At 32.1% G+C, this 17,672-nt stretch overlaps 2 protein-coding genes and 1 long non-coding RNA gene across 4 annotated transcripts; 2 read left to right on the top strand and 1 right to left on the bottom strand.

Moving 5' to 3' along the window:
* Window positions 1–163: 163 nt before the first annotated feature.
* LOC146951813 (uncharacterized) lies at window positions 164–1,455 on the top strand. The gene has a single exon (XM_085755084.1). It carries the CDS (start codon window positions 570–572, stop codon window positions 1,158–1,160), a length of 591 nt encoding a protein of 196 aa, XP_085611210.1. The 5' UTR covers window positions 164–569; the 3' UTR covers window positions 1,161–1,455.
* A 2,550-nt stretch (window positions 1,456–4,005) lies between these two features.
* Window positions 4,006–5,815, bottom strand: LOC146951812 (B-box zinc finger protein 21-like). 2 transcript variants are annotated; one of them, XM_085755077.1, is made up of 4 exons: window positions 5,741–5,793; window positions 5,370–5,610; window positions 4,879–5,241; window positions 4,006–4,593 (listed from the first exon to the last, which is right to left on the bottom strand). In XM_085755077.1, the coding sequence occupies exons 2-4, from the start codon at window positions 5,553–5,555 to the stop codon at window positions 4,318–4,320; spliced, it is 825 nt and encodes a 274-aa protein (XP_085611203.1). In that variant the 5' UTR covers window positions 5,556–5,610; window positions 5,741–5,793; the 3' UTR covers window positions 4,006–4,317. The 2 variants fall into 2 exon arrangements, with proteins under 2 accessions (XP_085611203.1, XP_085611195.1); XM_085755069.1 differs by having other exon boundaries at window positions 5,370–5,815.
* Window positions 5,816–14,992: 9,177 nt separating this feature from the next.
* On the top strand, window positions 14,993–17,450 carry LOC146951811 (uncharacterized). Its single transcript, XR_015032308.1, has 3 exons — window positions 14,993–16,124; window positions 16,245–16,277; window positions 16,465–17,450. It is a non-coding gene; the product is annotated as an uncharacterized LOC146951811 (long non-coding RNA).
* Window positions 17,451–17,672: the final 222 nt, after the last annotated feature.

Below are 17,672 nucleotides of genomic sequence, written 5' to 3'. Positions count from 1 at the left end.
TTCTAAAAGTTTAATACATGCTAATGCAACCAGCAATCTATAACTCGAGCTAAACTTTTGGTTTGGTATATTCTTTTTTAAATAATGATAATTAGTGTAGTACCTTTTAGTAAATCTCAACTGCTATAAAAACCAGTTTTTTTTATGGCTATAATGAGTAATGACTTTCATAATATTTGATGAATGCCACTTTTGAAAGTGACTTCTTATTAAAGCTTTTGCCAAAGATCTATTAAGAATTGTAATGTGTTTTTTGTGGATATTGGGTTATATGGAGGATAGGTAATATCACTTGAGAATATGACCAGCTATGATCCCATGCCAAGAGTCACGCATGCAGTGTTTGTGGGGAAGTTTAGGTACACAAAGGTGCTTGTACAGTTGCACTACTCATTGCTACAAATTTTGCATGTGGGGTCAAAAGTGAATGGTAAGATATTTCTAAGAAGGAAAAGGTTTGTGATGGAAAATGTCAACCAGTGTTGATGGCACGCCATATATATTAGTCACAAAAGCTGCTATATATATGATATAACTAATATTCCATTTCCTCTGTAGCTTGCCAAAAGATGGAGAACTTGAGATTTTGTACTGTTCTCTGCTTGATAATTCTGACAGTGGAAATTGTTGGTCTTAAAGGTGACGAGCTGAAAAATGACACTGCTCAAAGTCAAGGCAATGTCACTTTAGCAACCCTCTCTAATCATGAGGCTAGTAAGGAACATGTAAGAGGAAAACACAACAATGAAGTTGTGTTTAACACAAGCAAAGGTAGTTGGTATAAGAGAGGAGGAAGTGGAGGATTTAAATGGGGATGGGGTGGAGGAGGTGGAGGTGGTGGTGGTGGAGGAGGAGGAGGAGGAGGTGGTGGTGGATGGGGATGGGGAGGAGGAGGTGGAGGGGGTGGTTGGTGGAAATGGGGGTGTAGAGGTGAACCAAGATCACGTGTTAAAGGGAAGAGAGGAACTATAAAAGGCATGAAGCATCATCATCAACAACATCAACATGCATCCAAGGAAGAATATAGGTTAGGGGAGTTTGCACAATGCATGACAAGAACAAGGTGCAAAGGTATGAGGTTGGATTGTCCTCTTCACTGTGGTGGACCTTGTTTCTATGACTGCTACCATATGTGCAAAGCTCATTGTCGACGACCCTAAATTACATCATATAACTAGTCATTTCCTTGCCCTTTCTTTCTTATTCTTTTTTCTCATATTTTATGTTTTTACATTGCTTTTCCTAGGTAGACAACTAGACAAGTATGTTTTGTCAAAAAAAAAACCTAGACAAGTATGTTGAGTTGACATTGTGTGTGTGTGTGTGTGTTTCATTTTACTTCAACCATATATGTTAGATGTGACAATGAATGCATACTACATATATTTGTGTCCGTATTATTGTTACTAAGTAATGGACATCAATTTAAATTTGTGTTGGACTCTATTTCATTAACTGAAGTCTTCAATTTTTTTTTAAGGTTATGCAGATGCAATGCTCTTGTCAACAATTAAAGAAACTAGTGAAATAGGTTGGGGGTGGTGGGTGGTAGTTCAAAATGATGTCAAAAAGTAAAACCTCTTTAATATCAACCTATATGGTAGGATGATGTCAAAAACGTAATGGAAATGGATACAATTAAATGAGAAAGATGCATTTTGGTGCGGCTTTTATCATCTGCATATGGTAGCAATAATGATACATTCCTTCATTAATGTGTGCAATAAGAGAGTTGACAATAAAGTTTCAATTTTCCCTAAATTAAAAAGGATTTTTCTAACCTGTATACAACATTGCACAAATTAAGGAGTAATAAATGCCTAATTTTTTGAGTTTTTTTAGTCTTATTAATGAGTCAATTAACTAGCCTTTTCTTAAAAACTGTTTTTTACTCTCTCACATTAACATTTGCCAACAAAATGGAGCCCACTATGAACAAAGCAGACCTTCCCTGTTATTCTTCTTCAATTTCAATTAAATACCCCGTGATTTTGGATTCAGTATTCATCCCTTTCCCTTCGTCGGTTTTTCTTTTTCCCACTAATAACACTAAACAAAGATCAATTTCAAGGACTGTGATTCTTTCCTCTTTAATTAAGAATATTTTATTTTATTTAGAATTTGATAGTAGGATAATATATTTGATTGCTGGGAACCCGCATGAATCACTGATTAAAATTGAAATTTCAACAAGTTGTAGCACGTACGTCTTTTTTTTGTTTTGTTTTGTTTGCGAGTTGTAGCATGTATGGTAGTAAGGGTACTGTGATCACATTCGTTGGCAATTGTAAACATGAGAAAGCCTTTCGCAAACAAACAAAAATAGGAGAGAGAAAAAAAAACAATTTTTAAGAAATGGTTAATTAATTGACTCATTAATAAGACTCTAGAAAACCCAAAAAATTAGGCATTTATTACTACTTAAGCTGTGCAATCTTGCACAGGTTAGAAAAACCCAATTAAAAAAATGAAAGTTTCAAATCTATAGAAGATCAAAATACCACCCACGTCTCTCTTGGCTGGATCCTAGTAATCTTTGACAGTTAATTCAGATTTCTCTGTCTCTATGAAGTTTCTTTTTCCCCCCTCATTTTTTTGGATACTTTTCCCCACTCATTTTTATTGCTTAGGGGACTGTATTGTGGATGAGAATCCTGATTTTGTGCTGATTTAAAGAGGCATAAATAATCTTTTCATTAACACTGTTTTTTAGAGTTGAAATCGAACTTGATCTCTGATTAAGTTGGAAGAGGCTTAAATCATCTCATCCAAGTAAATGGCTTTAATTTTGGCATATGGTGTGTGACTAGGGATAGAAATGCTTGCATGGTATTGACATATGGGTCTTGATAAAGAAAAAAAAAGTATTGACATAGGAGTTTGGAATGATGATGATTGATGACAATATTGGAGATAGTTAAGTGGTTGCATATGGGCACAGAAGAATCCACTGAGTGCAAAACTAATCCAAATGGAAATTTTGAGTCTCAACTCACTGTGTGTTTGGTTTCCGTTTGCAACACATAAAAGCAAGTTTGCACGTTTTCTAATGCGTTTTTGCCGTGATTTCTAGAAGCTCCAAATACTAGCTTCTATACTAACATGGTTTTTTGCCGTGATTTTCATCAAACTCTATTTTGCAAACGCTATACCAAACTCCGTTGCTAGCTCAATTTTGGGCTTGTTGTGGCATGATGCATAAGGAGAACCCCCCTCTGACCCTCTCCCTCAAAACCAAAATTAGAAACATAAAAATACCACAAGTGGAAGCTATACCAACCATTTTTCTGCTTTTAAAATGCATGAAAGCATAATAATGACTAATATAGTTACTGTTACCCCACAAATGAATTTCCTATGTTATGTACAGACAAACCCATATGCATCAATCTATTCAAACCCTTTTTCACTTATGGCCCTCCCTCACCTCTGCCCATATGTATAATATCCATCACCATCAACACATTCAAGTGTGAGTGAGTACTATCATCTTCTCACCATCACCTCTTTTCTCTTGATTAATATTTGTATGTCCAATGTCCTACTTCCAACAACCTGGCCAACGGTCCCCTGAACAAAAGGACCAATACAAGGTTCGTACACTTTTTATGAATTCAATCATAATCAACTATGGTCAGCCACCTCAATAGTTGGTGGCCATAATGTGAAGGTTTATGCTATGACAATTATGTTTTTGTAAAGCAAACAATAACACTTAATTTGTTAGCGAAAGCGAGAATTTGATTACAGGAATCAAACTCCAGACCTCATTTATAATAGTGTCTCAACTCATATTACCGAACTATTCTGACACTATATATATTATGCATTGTTTATACCAACTGAGTTAAGTTTAAGGGGATGTATTTATTTACATTTCTTGTGGAAATTTTCGATAACATCAAGAATCGTTGTGACTGTTTATAATACCTGCAACTTACAAGCCTCAACTAGTGAATGAGATTCTTTTGCTTGCCAATTGCCAAAAAGAAACACCGAAAAATCTGTCCATAACTGTTTTACTCAGAGAAATGAAAGCATTTACAATTACATTGACAAGGAGAAAGGTGCAGTAGTACATAAATTTATCAAAACAAAACCCTCTGTATAGGGTAGGAAAGTTTTCCTTCAGAAAATGACAGAAAAAGAAGAAGAAAAGTCAAAAGGAACAAAAAAGGTGAAATTCAAGCCAAGGTCGGTAAAAAGATAGAAAATAAAAAGAACCAAAAATACAAAAACAAACAAACAAAGAAAGTGTTATTTTTTGATGCAGAGGTTTTAACAACTATCCACACAAGATAAGATACATATCTAAATCTACCATAGATATCTCGTTCTCTTGGAATTGGCAACAGGACTAATCTGTGGAACTGTGAAAATATTACTATCATGATCATCCCTCAACCTTGATTTGTTGATGCTGCTTTTGTTGTTGTTGTTCCCTTTCTTTGTTGTCTCACTCTGCCCCATCATTATTTGTGAAGATGAATATAGAGAAGGTGGTGGTGCTTGAGGAACCCAGATCCCCATATTATTATTGGGAAAGAATGAATCAAGATTTTCTTCAATACCAGCATTAAACAATTCATCACCCTGCATTTCATACACCAGATCCAATCACAAACAAACCAATCAATTATATTTAAACTTAGTATCTTTGACAGTCACATGCAGCTGATACAGCCTCGGACCGCTTTGTAGATTATGGCGACCGAGGCTGTATTAGCTGAATTTGACTGCAATTTTCATAATATCAAAGATTGTAACACGATCACAATTTAAAATCTTAATTAGATCTAATCAAAGTATAAAACAAACATGATATATACAAATAAATAAATTAATATTGAGTAAGAGAGAGGTAGAAAATAGGAAAACCTTGGAGAAAGCAAAGGGAACAGAAGAAGAATCAAGAAAATCATCAACTTGCCAACCGGGTAGAGTTTCAATCAAGTATTGAGATATAGTAGAACCACCACTTCCTTCTTCCATAGATGTTGGTGAAGGAGTAGTAGATTTTTCAATCAAAGAAGAAGAAGGGACAAGATTTGACTTGGTAGTAGCTGAAGAAGGTGTTGATGATGAAGATGAAGAAGATGAGTTTGTAGTTGAAATCTTAACACCAGTGAGAAGAAACCTATCATGTTTCTGTGTAAGTTCATTCACTGAATGAATAGATGAATCGCAATCTTTGCATAGAATTGCTCTGTCTTGTTTACATAACACAAAAGCTCTTCTCTCCTAAAACAAGAAAAATAAAGTCAACATGTTACTCTCGTCCGAATATAAGAAAAAGTTAAGTCAACAAAAGTTTATGATCTCTGATACAAAATATAAGAGAAAGTTAGGTCAACAAAAGTTAATAATACCTGACAAATATCGCAGAGAGGGTGTTGTTTAGGAGTTGGGTTATGAAGAGAGAGACGGTGGTGTTTGGAAGCTAGTTTGTTGGCGTGGTGGACACGGTGGTCGCAGTCGATACATAAGGCGGCTTCATCGGCGGTGCAGAATAATGAAGCCTCATTTTTGTTGCATACATCACACTGGATCTTCATTGCTTATGCTCTACTCTACTCTACTGTGTTGGATGAATAAGAGTGAGTGAAGGTTCTGGTCACGAGAAGAAAGAAGAAAAGAAAAACTTGTCAACAAAAAGATGGAATTTATTGGTTAATAGATAAATAGATAGATAAATAAATAAATAAGTTAGATAAAGATGACACCATGATCAATAAGCTACCATTCCATGTAAACAAAGAAAAATAGGTAACCCACCATGCCATGCCACTATCACCATCACTTGCCATTTACTTACATTTTATATTATATACTGCACATATATATACACATTATGTGTACTTGTGTCGTCAGGCTCGATATATTTTTTTCTTTTTTAATATTATTTATTTGAGCTACGATCAAGTATTTTACAATAATTAAAAAAAAATCAGTATTGGGTTTAATGACTACTAATCTAAGTAGTCTCCTTCAAAAAAAATCTAAGTAGTCTAATTTCACCGACTAACAGCACTCAATTTAAAGCTAAAGCTTGAACAAAGTTTTGTACCGACTAACTCACTAAAATTGTCGATAGAGAGAATTGAAAATGAACACTTTAAAGTTGAAATTATTATTATTATTATTATTATTATTATTATTATTATTATTATTATTATTATTATTATTGTTGTTGTTGTTGTTGTCGTTGTTATTATACTTGTTTTTTAATAAAAATATGTGAAAAAATATTAATTTCAATTATTTAAATTTTTTGAATTGTGTCATATTCCATAGTGGACACAAAATATGCTGTTTAAGAAAAGTTTAAAAGAACCTCCAATAATTCTTTTAAACAACCTACTTTGAGTACCCTACTATTGAACGGTTTCTATATCATTGTGTCATATTTATGTCCCGTGAATTTAACTAAGTTGGTAGGGAAATTGCATATTATATGTAGGGTTGGGGATCGAACCCCGGACACTACACTTCTCCGCATTTAAAATGTGTGAGCTCCTGCCACTAGGCTATTTGACCAAAAAAATATCTACTTTATATTAACGATGATAGATGCAATAAACAATAATGATGATATTATATCTTATTTAAGCTATCATGCATACATATACAATCCCCGTGAGCTTAGCTCAGTTGATACAGATATTGCATATTTCCTTAAAAAAAAAAAAAGATATTGCATATTATATGTAAGGGTCGGGGTTCGAACCTTAGATACTTCATTTTCTACATTTAAAATGTGCGAACTCTAGCCACTAAACTATTTAAAAAAAAAAATGTATACGTATACAATTTTTATGCTACACATTTTGTCACGTCAAATTCTTCGAGTGGAGACAAAAAAAAATGGTTTTTTTTTTCTCTCTGAAACCCACATAGATATTCTTATAAGAGATGCTCTCGATATTACATGATTTTTAAGCAATTAATGCATTCATTTTTTAATCTAATATTTTAGTTTTTTAGCATTCAAAACCACCGCAAGAGCGTTTAGATGCGACGACGTTAGTCTTTTCTAACTTATTCAAAGTCGTGAGTTCGAATTCATCTTTGCGTAAGCAACATCGTTAATACTTTTAGAAAAAGTTTACCATCCATTTAGTCTCCATAGTTTCGCGCGGAAGATACATGATTCACAAAAAAAATCCAAAACAACCACACCAACAATCTCATTTGTATATTTTTTAATTCAATACTTTTTATTTAATTAATATCTTTAACCGTGAAATATTTGATAAATATTTTGTAACTGTTACAACAATTCTATGAAAATTTGATGGTTTTGAAATTTCATTATTTGTCACTTGTTTGTGAGATTTATATATGTAGGCTTAGGAGCTCTCTCAAAAAAAAAACATTGGTTTAAGAATGTCGCTAGATCATCCCCATGAGCTTAGCTCAGTTGGTAGAGATATTGCATATTATATGTGCGAGCTCTAGCCACTAAGCTACTTGAAGGAAGAAAAAAAAAAAAGAATGTTGTTAGGTCATGAGGAGACCTCAAATGATCATTCATATTAGATTAAGAGTAATCATACAAGTAAATTTAACATCACATCTTAATCTAAAATCATAAGGTAATAGATTTATGAGTTATCTCATTTATATGTCGTTAAACATACATCTTTTCAAGCAACAATGCAACATAGAGCTTTTAACTCACATTTACTACGCAATAAATTGCTCCAACACTCTTGTTCCCGATCAAAAAGGAGATTTTACCCCCGCCCCTCCTCTTATTGAGAACCCATCAACATAAAAATATTATACATTTTATATTATCAATCGATAACCAATCGTGTGCTTCTTTTTTAGAATCAATTGTGTGTGTAAGTAATATTTTTCAAAGCATAACTTTCAACCGACATCAATTGTTATGGATTAAGTCTCTTAATCAACGAAGAGAGTCTAACTCGAAACACTAATCTATTAATTAATAATAAAGTCTCATATTTTATACTATATACTCCCTCCGTTTCAAAATACATGTCCAAGTCAACCACTTCACATATGCCAATGCACAATTTTGACCGTTAATATCTTTAATTATCTAAAGTAAAAAAATTATAAAAATTTAATATTTTGAAAATATTTGTCGAGACAAACCAAACAACATCTTACATGCTAATATTTGTATTTATACATTAGTTAAAAAGTATGGTCAAAGTAAGTCAAGTGAATAGTGCACGTTGCAAAAATTGGACATGTATTTTAAAACGGTGGGAGTATTAGATTTCTTTTATTTATTCAATTTGAGACTCTTGGACAAAAAAATTCTCCACGAGGATTTAATCATATCAATAGGTGGCAAAATTTTCACACTACTCAATTTTCCCCTCAATTTTCACACTACATAATTTTCCCTCATAAATGTAGTCTTAATTTATCTAATGGTCGTAGTTAACCCGGGGGGTTAGTTTTTAAGATCCACGTTCAGTGCATACTCCCCTAAGATAAATGTATTTATTGTGAAACCAACAGCTAAGAGGATATTCTCAATTCCTTCAATAATTCAATAAAAAAGAGAGGATATTCTCAATTATTCACCAAAAAATAGAGAGGATAAGCTCTGTTTTGTGTAAAATTCAAATAAATAAATAAATAGGCTTTGTTCTTGTGGAAAGTGTATATTATTCATGGGAAATGATGACGAGTGGTTCGGGGGCATAACTATTTGAACATTGGTCACACATATAAAAAAACAAAAGTTGTAGTTTTTATGGCTAAGAATAATAAAAATAGAAGTCGAAACAAACATATCGACATTAAGTACTTAACCGTAAGAGAGCGCATTAAAGAACTAGGTTTGTTTTGCCTCCCGATCAAGGTTAACTTGCGGCGATCAAAAGTAGCCTCAAAACAAGATATGAATGTAGCTTCCATTGTGGACATAAATACTTGTGTGGCTACTAGATTTAGACACAATATTTAGGCACAGAGTAAACAAATGAAAAGGTAGAAGAATAAAGAATTAAATGATGTTTGTTTTACAATAATCAAATTATGTGTAATTTTATGTGTGCGAGTCCAAATACTTTTTATTTGGAGTTGTGATCAATCAAGTATTTTCCAACAAAATGATGCTCTAACACGATTACACAATTGATCAATTGTTATGTGTCGGTGTTTATTGAGAAGAAAAATCAAGTTCAAGATAGGATAAATATAAGGCCAAAAATAAGTTTATAAATTTATAAATGATGACATCTTTTATTTCACAAGTCATTTTTGTAAAAATAAGTTAGACCAAATATAAAATTTGATATAGTATTCAAGCTTATGGATTCATCCATCCACTATTTATATCCACACATCAAACTTAATAGTGTTCGACGTGAGGGGTATATTGAGAAAAAATAAAGTTCCAAATATGATAAATATATGGTTGAAGTGAGTTTATAAAATATTGCATCCCTCATTTTGCAAACAAATTTTGTAAGAATGATTTATATAACCAATATAAAAATCTAATAGAGTTTGAACCCTAGCTAGTGTGTATGAAAATTATTCAGCAAGAAACGGCATTCTTTAAACGAAATTTAGTTATTTTGTGAGATAGTGAGAATAGCCTAATAGGAGATACATTGATTAGGGGGGAAAACAGTCTGATGTATACAAATAAAAAAATGTTAACAAGTGCTTAACATCAAAAGTTAAGGAACCAAATATAAAAAATTTATCTTGAAACTTGGATATTATTCTTTAAAAGTTTAAAATTGTCATTTTCAACACAAATTTTAAAATAAATTTTCTATCTTTAATTTCTTAAATTAGATCTTTATGATACTTGTTTTTAGTAAGTCTCTACACAGTATTTGTTAGCAAGCCCTAGAAAAAAAACACTTTGATTATTCCAAGAAAGATAAAAAAACTCAGAATAACCGTTTAGTTTGGGCGCAGGATACCTATTATTGTGTCCCAAGAACAATTTAATGTGATTTTGTAGGAGTTGGAAATTGTAGCTTCAATTAGGTTTAAGTGCGACACCATCATAAAAACAGGCATACGCTAAAATAAAATATGTCGTCTTGTCTCGCACTGTCATATGTATGTATGAAATATGAGTGTTATGAACACTATCTTTTTAATAGTCTCTTTAATATTCACTCTCTTGTTGAATGAAACTTACGTGAGTATCACACTTTAGAAATGAGTCACATATAAAATAGTTAGACATGGGTTTCATCCAATTTAAAAATGAATCATAGAATGAGTGTTGGAGAATGTGTGCTTAAAACGCTATCTAAACTAACTCCATAAACAAACAATACCATTCTTGGTATCATGGACTAGATTGGCTTGATCGCTGGTTGTATGGTGGTGTGAATGAGATATTTATGATTAGGTTCTTCATAGTTTATACGCATTATCAATTCCATTATTAATTTGTTATCATCCCTTCTTCTTTTCTGACTATATTTGTTCTTATTCCTTGTTATAGCTATCTTCCTAGTTTATATGCATTGTTCAATCATAAATTCAAACATGGGATACTATATGCGTTGGATAAGGTTTTTAGTTACACTTTACGACAAAAAGAAGTGTCATCTGCCGAAAGAAAGGGCATCCCTCCCACAACTTGACCACTCTTGCCAGGGTGTTATGATATATTTATTTAATTTACATTTTCAATAAAATTAATTAAATTAAATACAAATTTAGTCTGCTTGATTTTCAAAATTATCTTCTTATTTGAAAATATAAATTACATAATATATATTTTATTTGTGGTATTACTATCATATATTCTTTTCACATTTACACTTCGATTTTTTTAACCAAAATGAATCATAGCAAAATGGTTCATCTTAAGAATCCAATATATATAACAAGGAAAAGAAATGGAATTGTACAAACAAATATTTGTACATGCAAATTGAAAACATGAAACAAACAAGAGTTACAATTGCAGTTTCTAATAAATTATGAAACTCATGTATGAAATAGTTTTTTTTCTTCTTCAAACCAAACAAATCTAAGAAATATCAGCCATCATGTCTTTTTACGGGGTACAGGCTAGGCATGTGATTTGGTTGGTGGTTCCATAGATCATTTGGACAATGAGAACCAACATGAAATATAGGGGGGTGTGGCAGAAATTTTAAAGATGGTAGAATAAGTAAAGATGTTGTCATGGACTTGGATTTTAAGTAAGAATTGTAGAGCAGTCCAATAGTGTGCTTGCAGAACATGTCATTTCTTTGGGTGATTCTCTTTAGGCCCCCCAATATCTCTAAGACCCCCTAAATACACATATGGTAGTCATCTATCAGGCGTAATTTTATTTGAAAAACGTACATCCAATGAATAACTACTAGATGCGTATTTAAGGGACTTTAAAATATTTGGGGGGTGGGGGCTAAAGAGAAACGTTCCGTTTCTTTGACTTGGAACTTTTTTAATAGGTTGAAGTAACCCAATTTACTCCTCAACTTGCTTACAAACAAACAAAAAAGCGCATTTCTAACTCAGGCATGAACCCAAATCAAATTTATTTGAGCACAAATTTATAAATGATAAACAAAATTAAAAGAGAAAAGAATTAAAAGATGTAATGTAACTAAATCATTTCTCTTTTAAATTTTTTTCATTTGTGTGTGCGCGCCCGTATAAGTTTGATTTGGGGTTGTGCATAAGTAAGAATTGTTCACAAAAAATACATTGTTAACTTGTGTCTTAAGCACATGTATTAAAAAATGTAAAAGTATAAATTACCTTACATCTTAATTCTTAGACCTATTTCATGGCAATCTTATTTAGGTATGGGGGGTATATATGCTATTTATTGCTTGAAATGGAAATGGAAAAAAGCTGGTCACATTGAACAAGAAATCCAAGATCTCTCCCATACATAGCCTTATCTTATGTGTTGGATTATTCGAGTGTCCCGCGGGTACATTAACCTATATCTATATTGTGGTTGCGTTTGAAAGCATGGCTTGGAATATGATAGTTACATCTATGGGGTCTTCAAAATTGACTGGGATTTTAGTTAAAATTCATTGTACTTATGAGTTGAGGAATGTTGAAGGAATTTTATTAGGAATTCAAGTTTCAATATGTGAAAACTAACATAAACACTAGTTTAGTCCCCATTAACATTTATCTATAATAGAACTTTTTTTTGTTCTAAAAAAATTCAATGAACAAACTTGTTCCGGTACACCAAAAGTACTTACATTGCTTATGTTAGATGCTTATGTTAGAACAACAACTAGTAACATAAGATTATATAAAAGAACGAAAGTAAAAGACAATGGACATACGATATTTCTTAACGTAGTTCAGCCAATTGTGCTTACCTCTACGACTATAGAGAAGTTAGAATTATGTTTCTATTACTGTGATGAATTAGGGTTTCAGTATTACAAGCAATATATATAGCACTACTACGATTCAATTTACAATATTACCTCTGATGAGCCAGACTACTACCACCCCTTGCCTTCTTTAGTGTCTTGCATATATGAGCTATACTTTAACAGCTTAGAAATCGAAATTAAAAATAATTTATAACACTTGATTTCCTCAATTCACTCTAGCCATTTTAACAAAGAAGAAAATTGTGATGACTTATATAGGAGTCAAAACAATCAATACCTAAAAATGCTTTAAGTCAAACTGATATCAAAACATTGGGGCTAGAAGGAGGATTGAGGGCAAATGAACCTTTTAGCCCCTAACTATCTTTAATTATGGGCAACAATTTCAATACAAAAGAAAGTCTAACCATCTTAGAAATGGTGGTTAAGAGTAGTTTATAACGAGACATTCTTCTAAACTCTGACACATTTTAATAAAGGATAAACTTGTGAAAATTTACACAAATTCTAAAACGGACAATACCTAAAAAAACAGTGCAGCGGATTAAGGTCCGAACAAAATACAACTAAATGATTATTAGTTTCAATTGTTAAATAAGAATGAGAAAGAAGATTCATTAGCCTATTCTGTTCAAATGGTTCTACTTTGTTTTTGGGTGGAATTCTACTGGTTCTGCTTATTATGCTATATATTTTGCTACAACATTCTAATGTTTTCATGTAGTATTTTTGGCTTTTGCTTTGAACTATTGCATTCTTTCATGATTACTGATGGTATTCATGCTAAAATAATGGATGAGGATTCTCTACCTTTAGGCAGAGAGAGTCATCTACCTTTGTATTTATTGCTCTCTTCTTTTATTTTGTCTCTCGTATTTTTCCTTTATATTTCTCCACATTTTTCTATACTCTCTCTTTTTATATTCTAAAGTCGTTAATTTTACCATTGAAATCAACACAATTAATCATTTCTTTAATAATCGTTCACAAACCTTAAACAACTATTATTTTGAGACGGATGGAGTAATAGTAATAATAATAATAATAATAAATGAAAAAGAAAGTGGAAGTGGCATAATCACAAATTTAGCTGGTGGCTATTTGAAATAGCCAGAACCAAGAAGGATGAAAAAGTTGAGTTTTAGTTGAGTTGAGGGGTCATTCAAAACATGATAGTATGGTGGTAAAAGTCATGAATTTTTTTTATCTGATTGGGGCTTGGAGATTGAGTTTTGCTGTATGAAATGCAACAAAGGTATTAAATAATAAGCTAATGGAAGAAAGGGCATTGAATTTGAAGGTTTGAATGAGTGAAGTAATTTGGAAGCTTAATTAAAACAGAAGGAATATATTCCTTGTTCCTCATTCATCATGGAAATTAGGTATACTCAATTTCCTTGCTGTTTATAGGATATGGATTATAGTTGAAGGGCACGATACTATAAAATAATGGCTAACTAACTTCTAAGTACCTATGGCAACATTAGACTATAATGAAATGCTATATATGCTATATGTTCCTTATAGTCTTATGCAAAAAAAAATTAACTTTACCAAGTGCAGCATTACATTTCTTTTCCTTGAAGTTGAATGGAAACTTTATAGTTCAGAATTAATAGCTGCATATGGGTTCTTGAATGTTGTCTTGGATTGTTGAATTGCTCAGTTGAGTGGATCCTTGACACCAGTAGTCCAGGTGTGGCGAAAAATGACCATTACTTTTTTCATCCTATGAGATTCTCGCATGTCCTATTCGGATTCTAAGATCTGAAATATTTCAACGTGTTTTTGAAGGTTTTATGGGGTTTTTATACACTTCGAATTCTAAAATCCAAATTGTGTAGAGCGCGTGAGAAATTCATAGGGTGGAAAAAGAAACAGACGCGAAAAATATTTTTAAAAAAAATATGTTAATGGACCAAAGTTTATATGAGTTGTTACATATAAGGTCCAAGATTAAAGTGGCCAACACTGATACCAAAAAGCTCATTATGCATTGCATTTGGAAAATTGCTTTTCCCACTTCACATAAAGTTAAGAAATACTATGAAATGATAAGTTTAGCCCCAACGACAGTTAACTGCCGTAATTTTATGGTGCTTCTTAGTTTTGTTTAAAGTAGGAAAAGCAATTTTCTTGCACTTGATCTAAACCAGAATTACATATGGGAAAATGAATCTAAAAGTGAAGGGGTTTTCTTATTATTAAAAAATCTTTTTACGTCACATCAAATTTATAAGTTAAACGAGTTGTTAATTTAATCATATACTACAAATTCAATCCAATAAGTTATCTATATCTGTTAGATTATGTGGCTCTAATTCTCCATTTTTTCAAGCCATTATGTTTGATTTTTTCAAGCCATTATGTTTGACTTTTACAAGCCATTATGTATGACTTACTTGTGAGGTAAGTAACTCTTGGATTTAATGTGCCTACAATCTTGACCAAGAGAAATCCTAATTTGCTTCCAACATGTGCCTACAATCTTGACCAAGAGAAATCATAATTTTCTTCCAAGCTCTTACTCTAGGTTGGATGTTCCAACTTTGATTCTTACTCTAGGTTGGATGTTCCAACTTTGATTCCTTCACTCTTAAGTATGAGATTAAGGTCTATATATATGTAAGCAACACAAAAGGCTTGAGATAGTGAGTTATCACATAACAATTAACACACTTTGTAACATACACTTGAGTGTATTTTTGGTGAGAATTCTTGTTCCATTTTAGAGAGTATTTTAGGAGATATTGAGAGAAAATATTGTCCTTTGTCCTCATCACTATAAGAGGACTTGTTGTACTCTTTTCTTTTACATAGTGGAACTTTGCTCGTGATCGCCCGTGGTTTTTTACTTCTCATATTGAGGAGTTTTCCACGTAAATTTTGTGTGTTATTTCTCTTATTATTTTACTTACTTCTCTTTAATTCCCAATTGCATCGATCCTGTGCTTCCGCATTGCGCTGATATCCCTAACAATATCAAATAACTTATTGATTATATCCTTTATAAGTTAATATGATATTAGTTGGTTTATCAACTATTTGTTCTTTATACGATGGTTTTCACGATTTTGTATTATTTTGAATTTCCTTTGAGTAACTCTCACGGTTCTTCTAATTCCTTTTCGAAATATCTTCATCTTGAATTGGATCCACTTGGTTCGAAAGTGATATTTTTTCGTTTGTAATATAATTTAAATTTTTCATGTAACAATTACTCTATAAAAAATGATGTCAAATATGAGTAGGATATTATGTCAAAAACAATATGAGTAGGTTTTAATTACTTTGTTTACAAAGAAAATTGGAATGAAGAGATGATATTTCAGGTCAAGACAAGAAAGACTTTAGAACTTAAAGGGAATAGAAAAGGATATTTGTATATTCTACATTTGTTTTTTTAGGTAATTTACATATGTGTTGTGTATTGAAGGGCAACATAAAAAATTAAATTTTTTATTTTGACATGTGTGTACGTGGAAGTATGGGCTTTCTCGTATACTTTAATAGAGGTTGGCTTCTAACACCATTCCATCATTCATTCATTCCTGCACACAATCTAAAACCAAACAAGCTCTTCTTCCATTTTATTTTATTTTATTTTATATTTTCTTCTCAGGTAACTCTCTTCTCTTTTCGAATAAATAAAATAAATAAATATTTTATCACTTGTTTATTGTTTTGTTTGGTGAGTTGAAGTGGTTAGATTAGATCTATCTTTGAAGATAGATGCAAAGAAACAAGGTCTCAAGATAGATAGATGCCATGAATGTGTGTCAGGTAATTATATTATATTCTCTTGGTAACTTTTGGGATTATATATATATATATATATATATATATATATATATATATAAATCATAAAAGTGAAGTTGAGAAAATTATGTTTGCTTCTGGCAGGTTCTGTTAACTCAATTAGAAAGAAATAAACATGTGAGTTAGACTTTCATATTTACAAATTAAGTAAATATCTTAATCATTTATGTCCGATGATTTTTATGCTCTTGTTCCAATCCCTTAACTCAATTAGCATCATGAATGCAATTAGCCTGAAACATATCAATAGTTCTACTCTACATATTGGTTTTGTATTGATATCTTGCTGGCTTTGTTTGTGCAGACTGGAGGAACACTTCCAATAACTGCCAGAACTTTAGAAACTATAATACGTCTCTCAACTGCTCATGCCAAATTGAAGTTGAGCAGAAAGGTACTGTACTTGGCATCCACCTTTTAGATAGATATTTGTAACATACTTTGACAACAAACGTAGTATGTCCAGAGGCTCAATATAATAATATAGTACCTAGCTAAAACCTATCTTGGTAGAATCAGAAGCAGAGTTTGAGGACATTGATTCCGATGATTCAATTGAAGAAGTTGAAGGACATGCCTCACTACTATCTGAAAATGAGGATAATGATTATGTTGGAGAAGAGGAGAATAAATTTTATTTTATTTTTTTGAAGGGGAGAAGAGGAGAATAATTAGATCTTTTATCAATGAATGGGCATACTTTGATGACATCTTGTCATTACGTAATTTTATATGTATTTTAGCACAAAAATGGAGTTCACAAGGAGACTTATGCAGCAAAAGAGCAGAAAAACTGAAGAAAATACAAAGAAAGAAAACGTGTCACGATTTATCAGAAACGTGACACGATTTAAGAGCTTCAGAAAGGTTTGGTTCGACATTATGAAAACGTGTCACGATTGGTAAAACGTGACACGATTTGGTGAAACCCTAATTCAGTTTCTTGCTCCAGAAGGTAAAAACGTGTCACGATTCACTTAAAACGTGACACGATTTGGGCGATTTTCTGTGCCTATTTATGCTGAAGTCTATTCCAAAAACAAGGGTTACGAATTCTAGAGAGCCAAGTGCGATTTTGCAACTGCAAGGAAGACCAGGAGGACGATTTCTTCATCTTCCAACCTCTTTGTGTATGTTTTATTACCTCTAATGATTATGTTATTTGTAAACACTATTATGAGTAGCTAAATTCATTAGAGGTTAGGTCTGAGATGATTCGTTGTAACCCTAATTGAGATATTATGTTGTGAAACTCTATTTATTGTGAATGATATTCTAGTCTTTATTCAATTCAATTGTTCTTAATGCTTTTTATATCCTGATCAAATATAAATATGATTTTGTGAGAATGAATGACTACTGACCATAGCTTTCTACTTTGACCTATTGAATTGTTCTAATAAACATGGTTAGTCTAGGAATGGATAATCGTTTATTAGTGATATTAGGTTAACGTGCTTTAAACCTTCAAAGATTATTAGACCACCTAAGGGATTAGGGGCTGTAGTTTAA

This window comes from Medicago sativa, chromosome 1 (assembly GCF_051527215.1).
Source record: "Medicago sativa cultivar Bolivia chromosome 1, Bolivia_mono, whole genome shotgun sequence".
NCBI lineage: Eukaryota > Viridiplantae > Streptophyta > Magnoliopsida > Fabales > Fabaceae > Medicago > Medicago sativa.
This window is presented reverse-complemented; position numbering and strand designations above follow the sequence as displayed.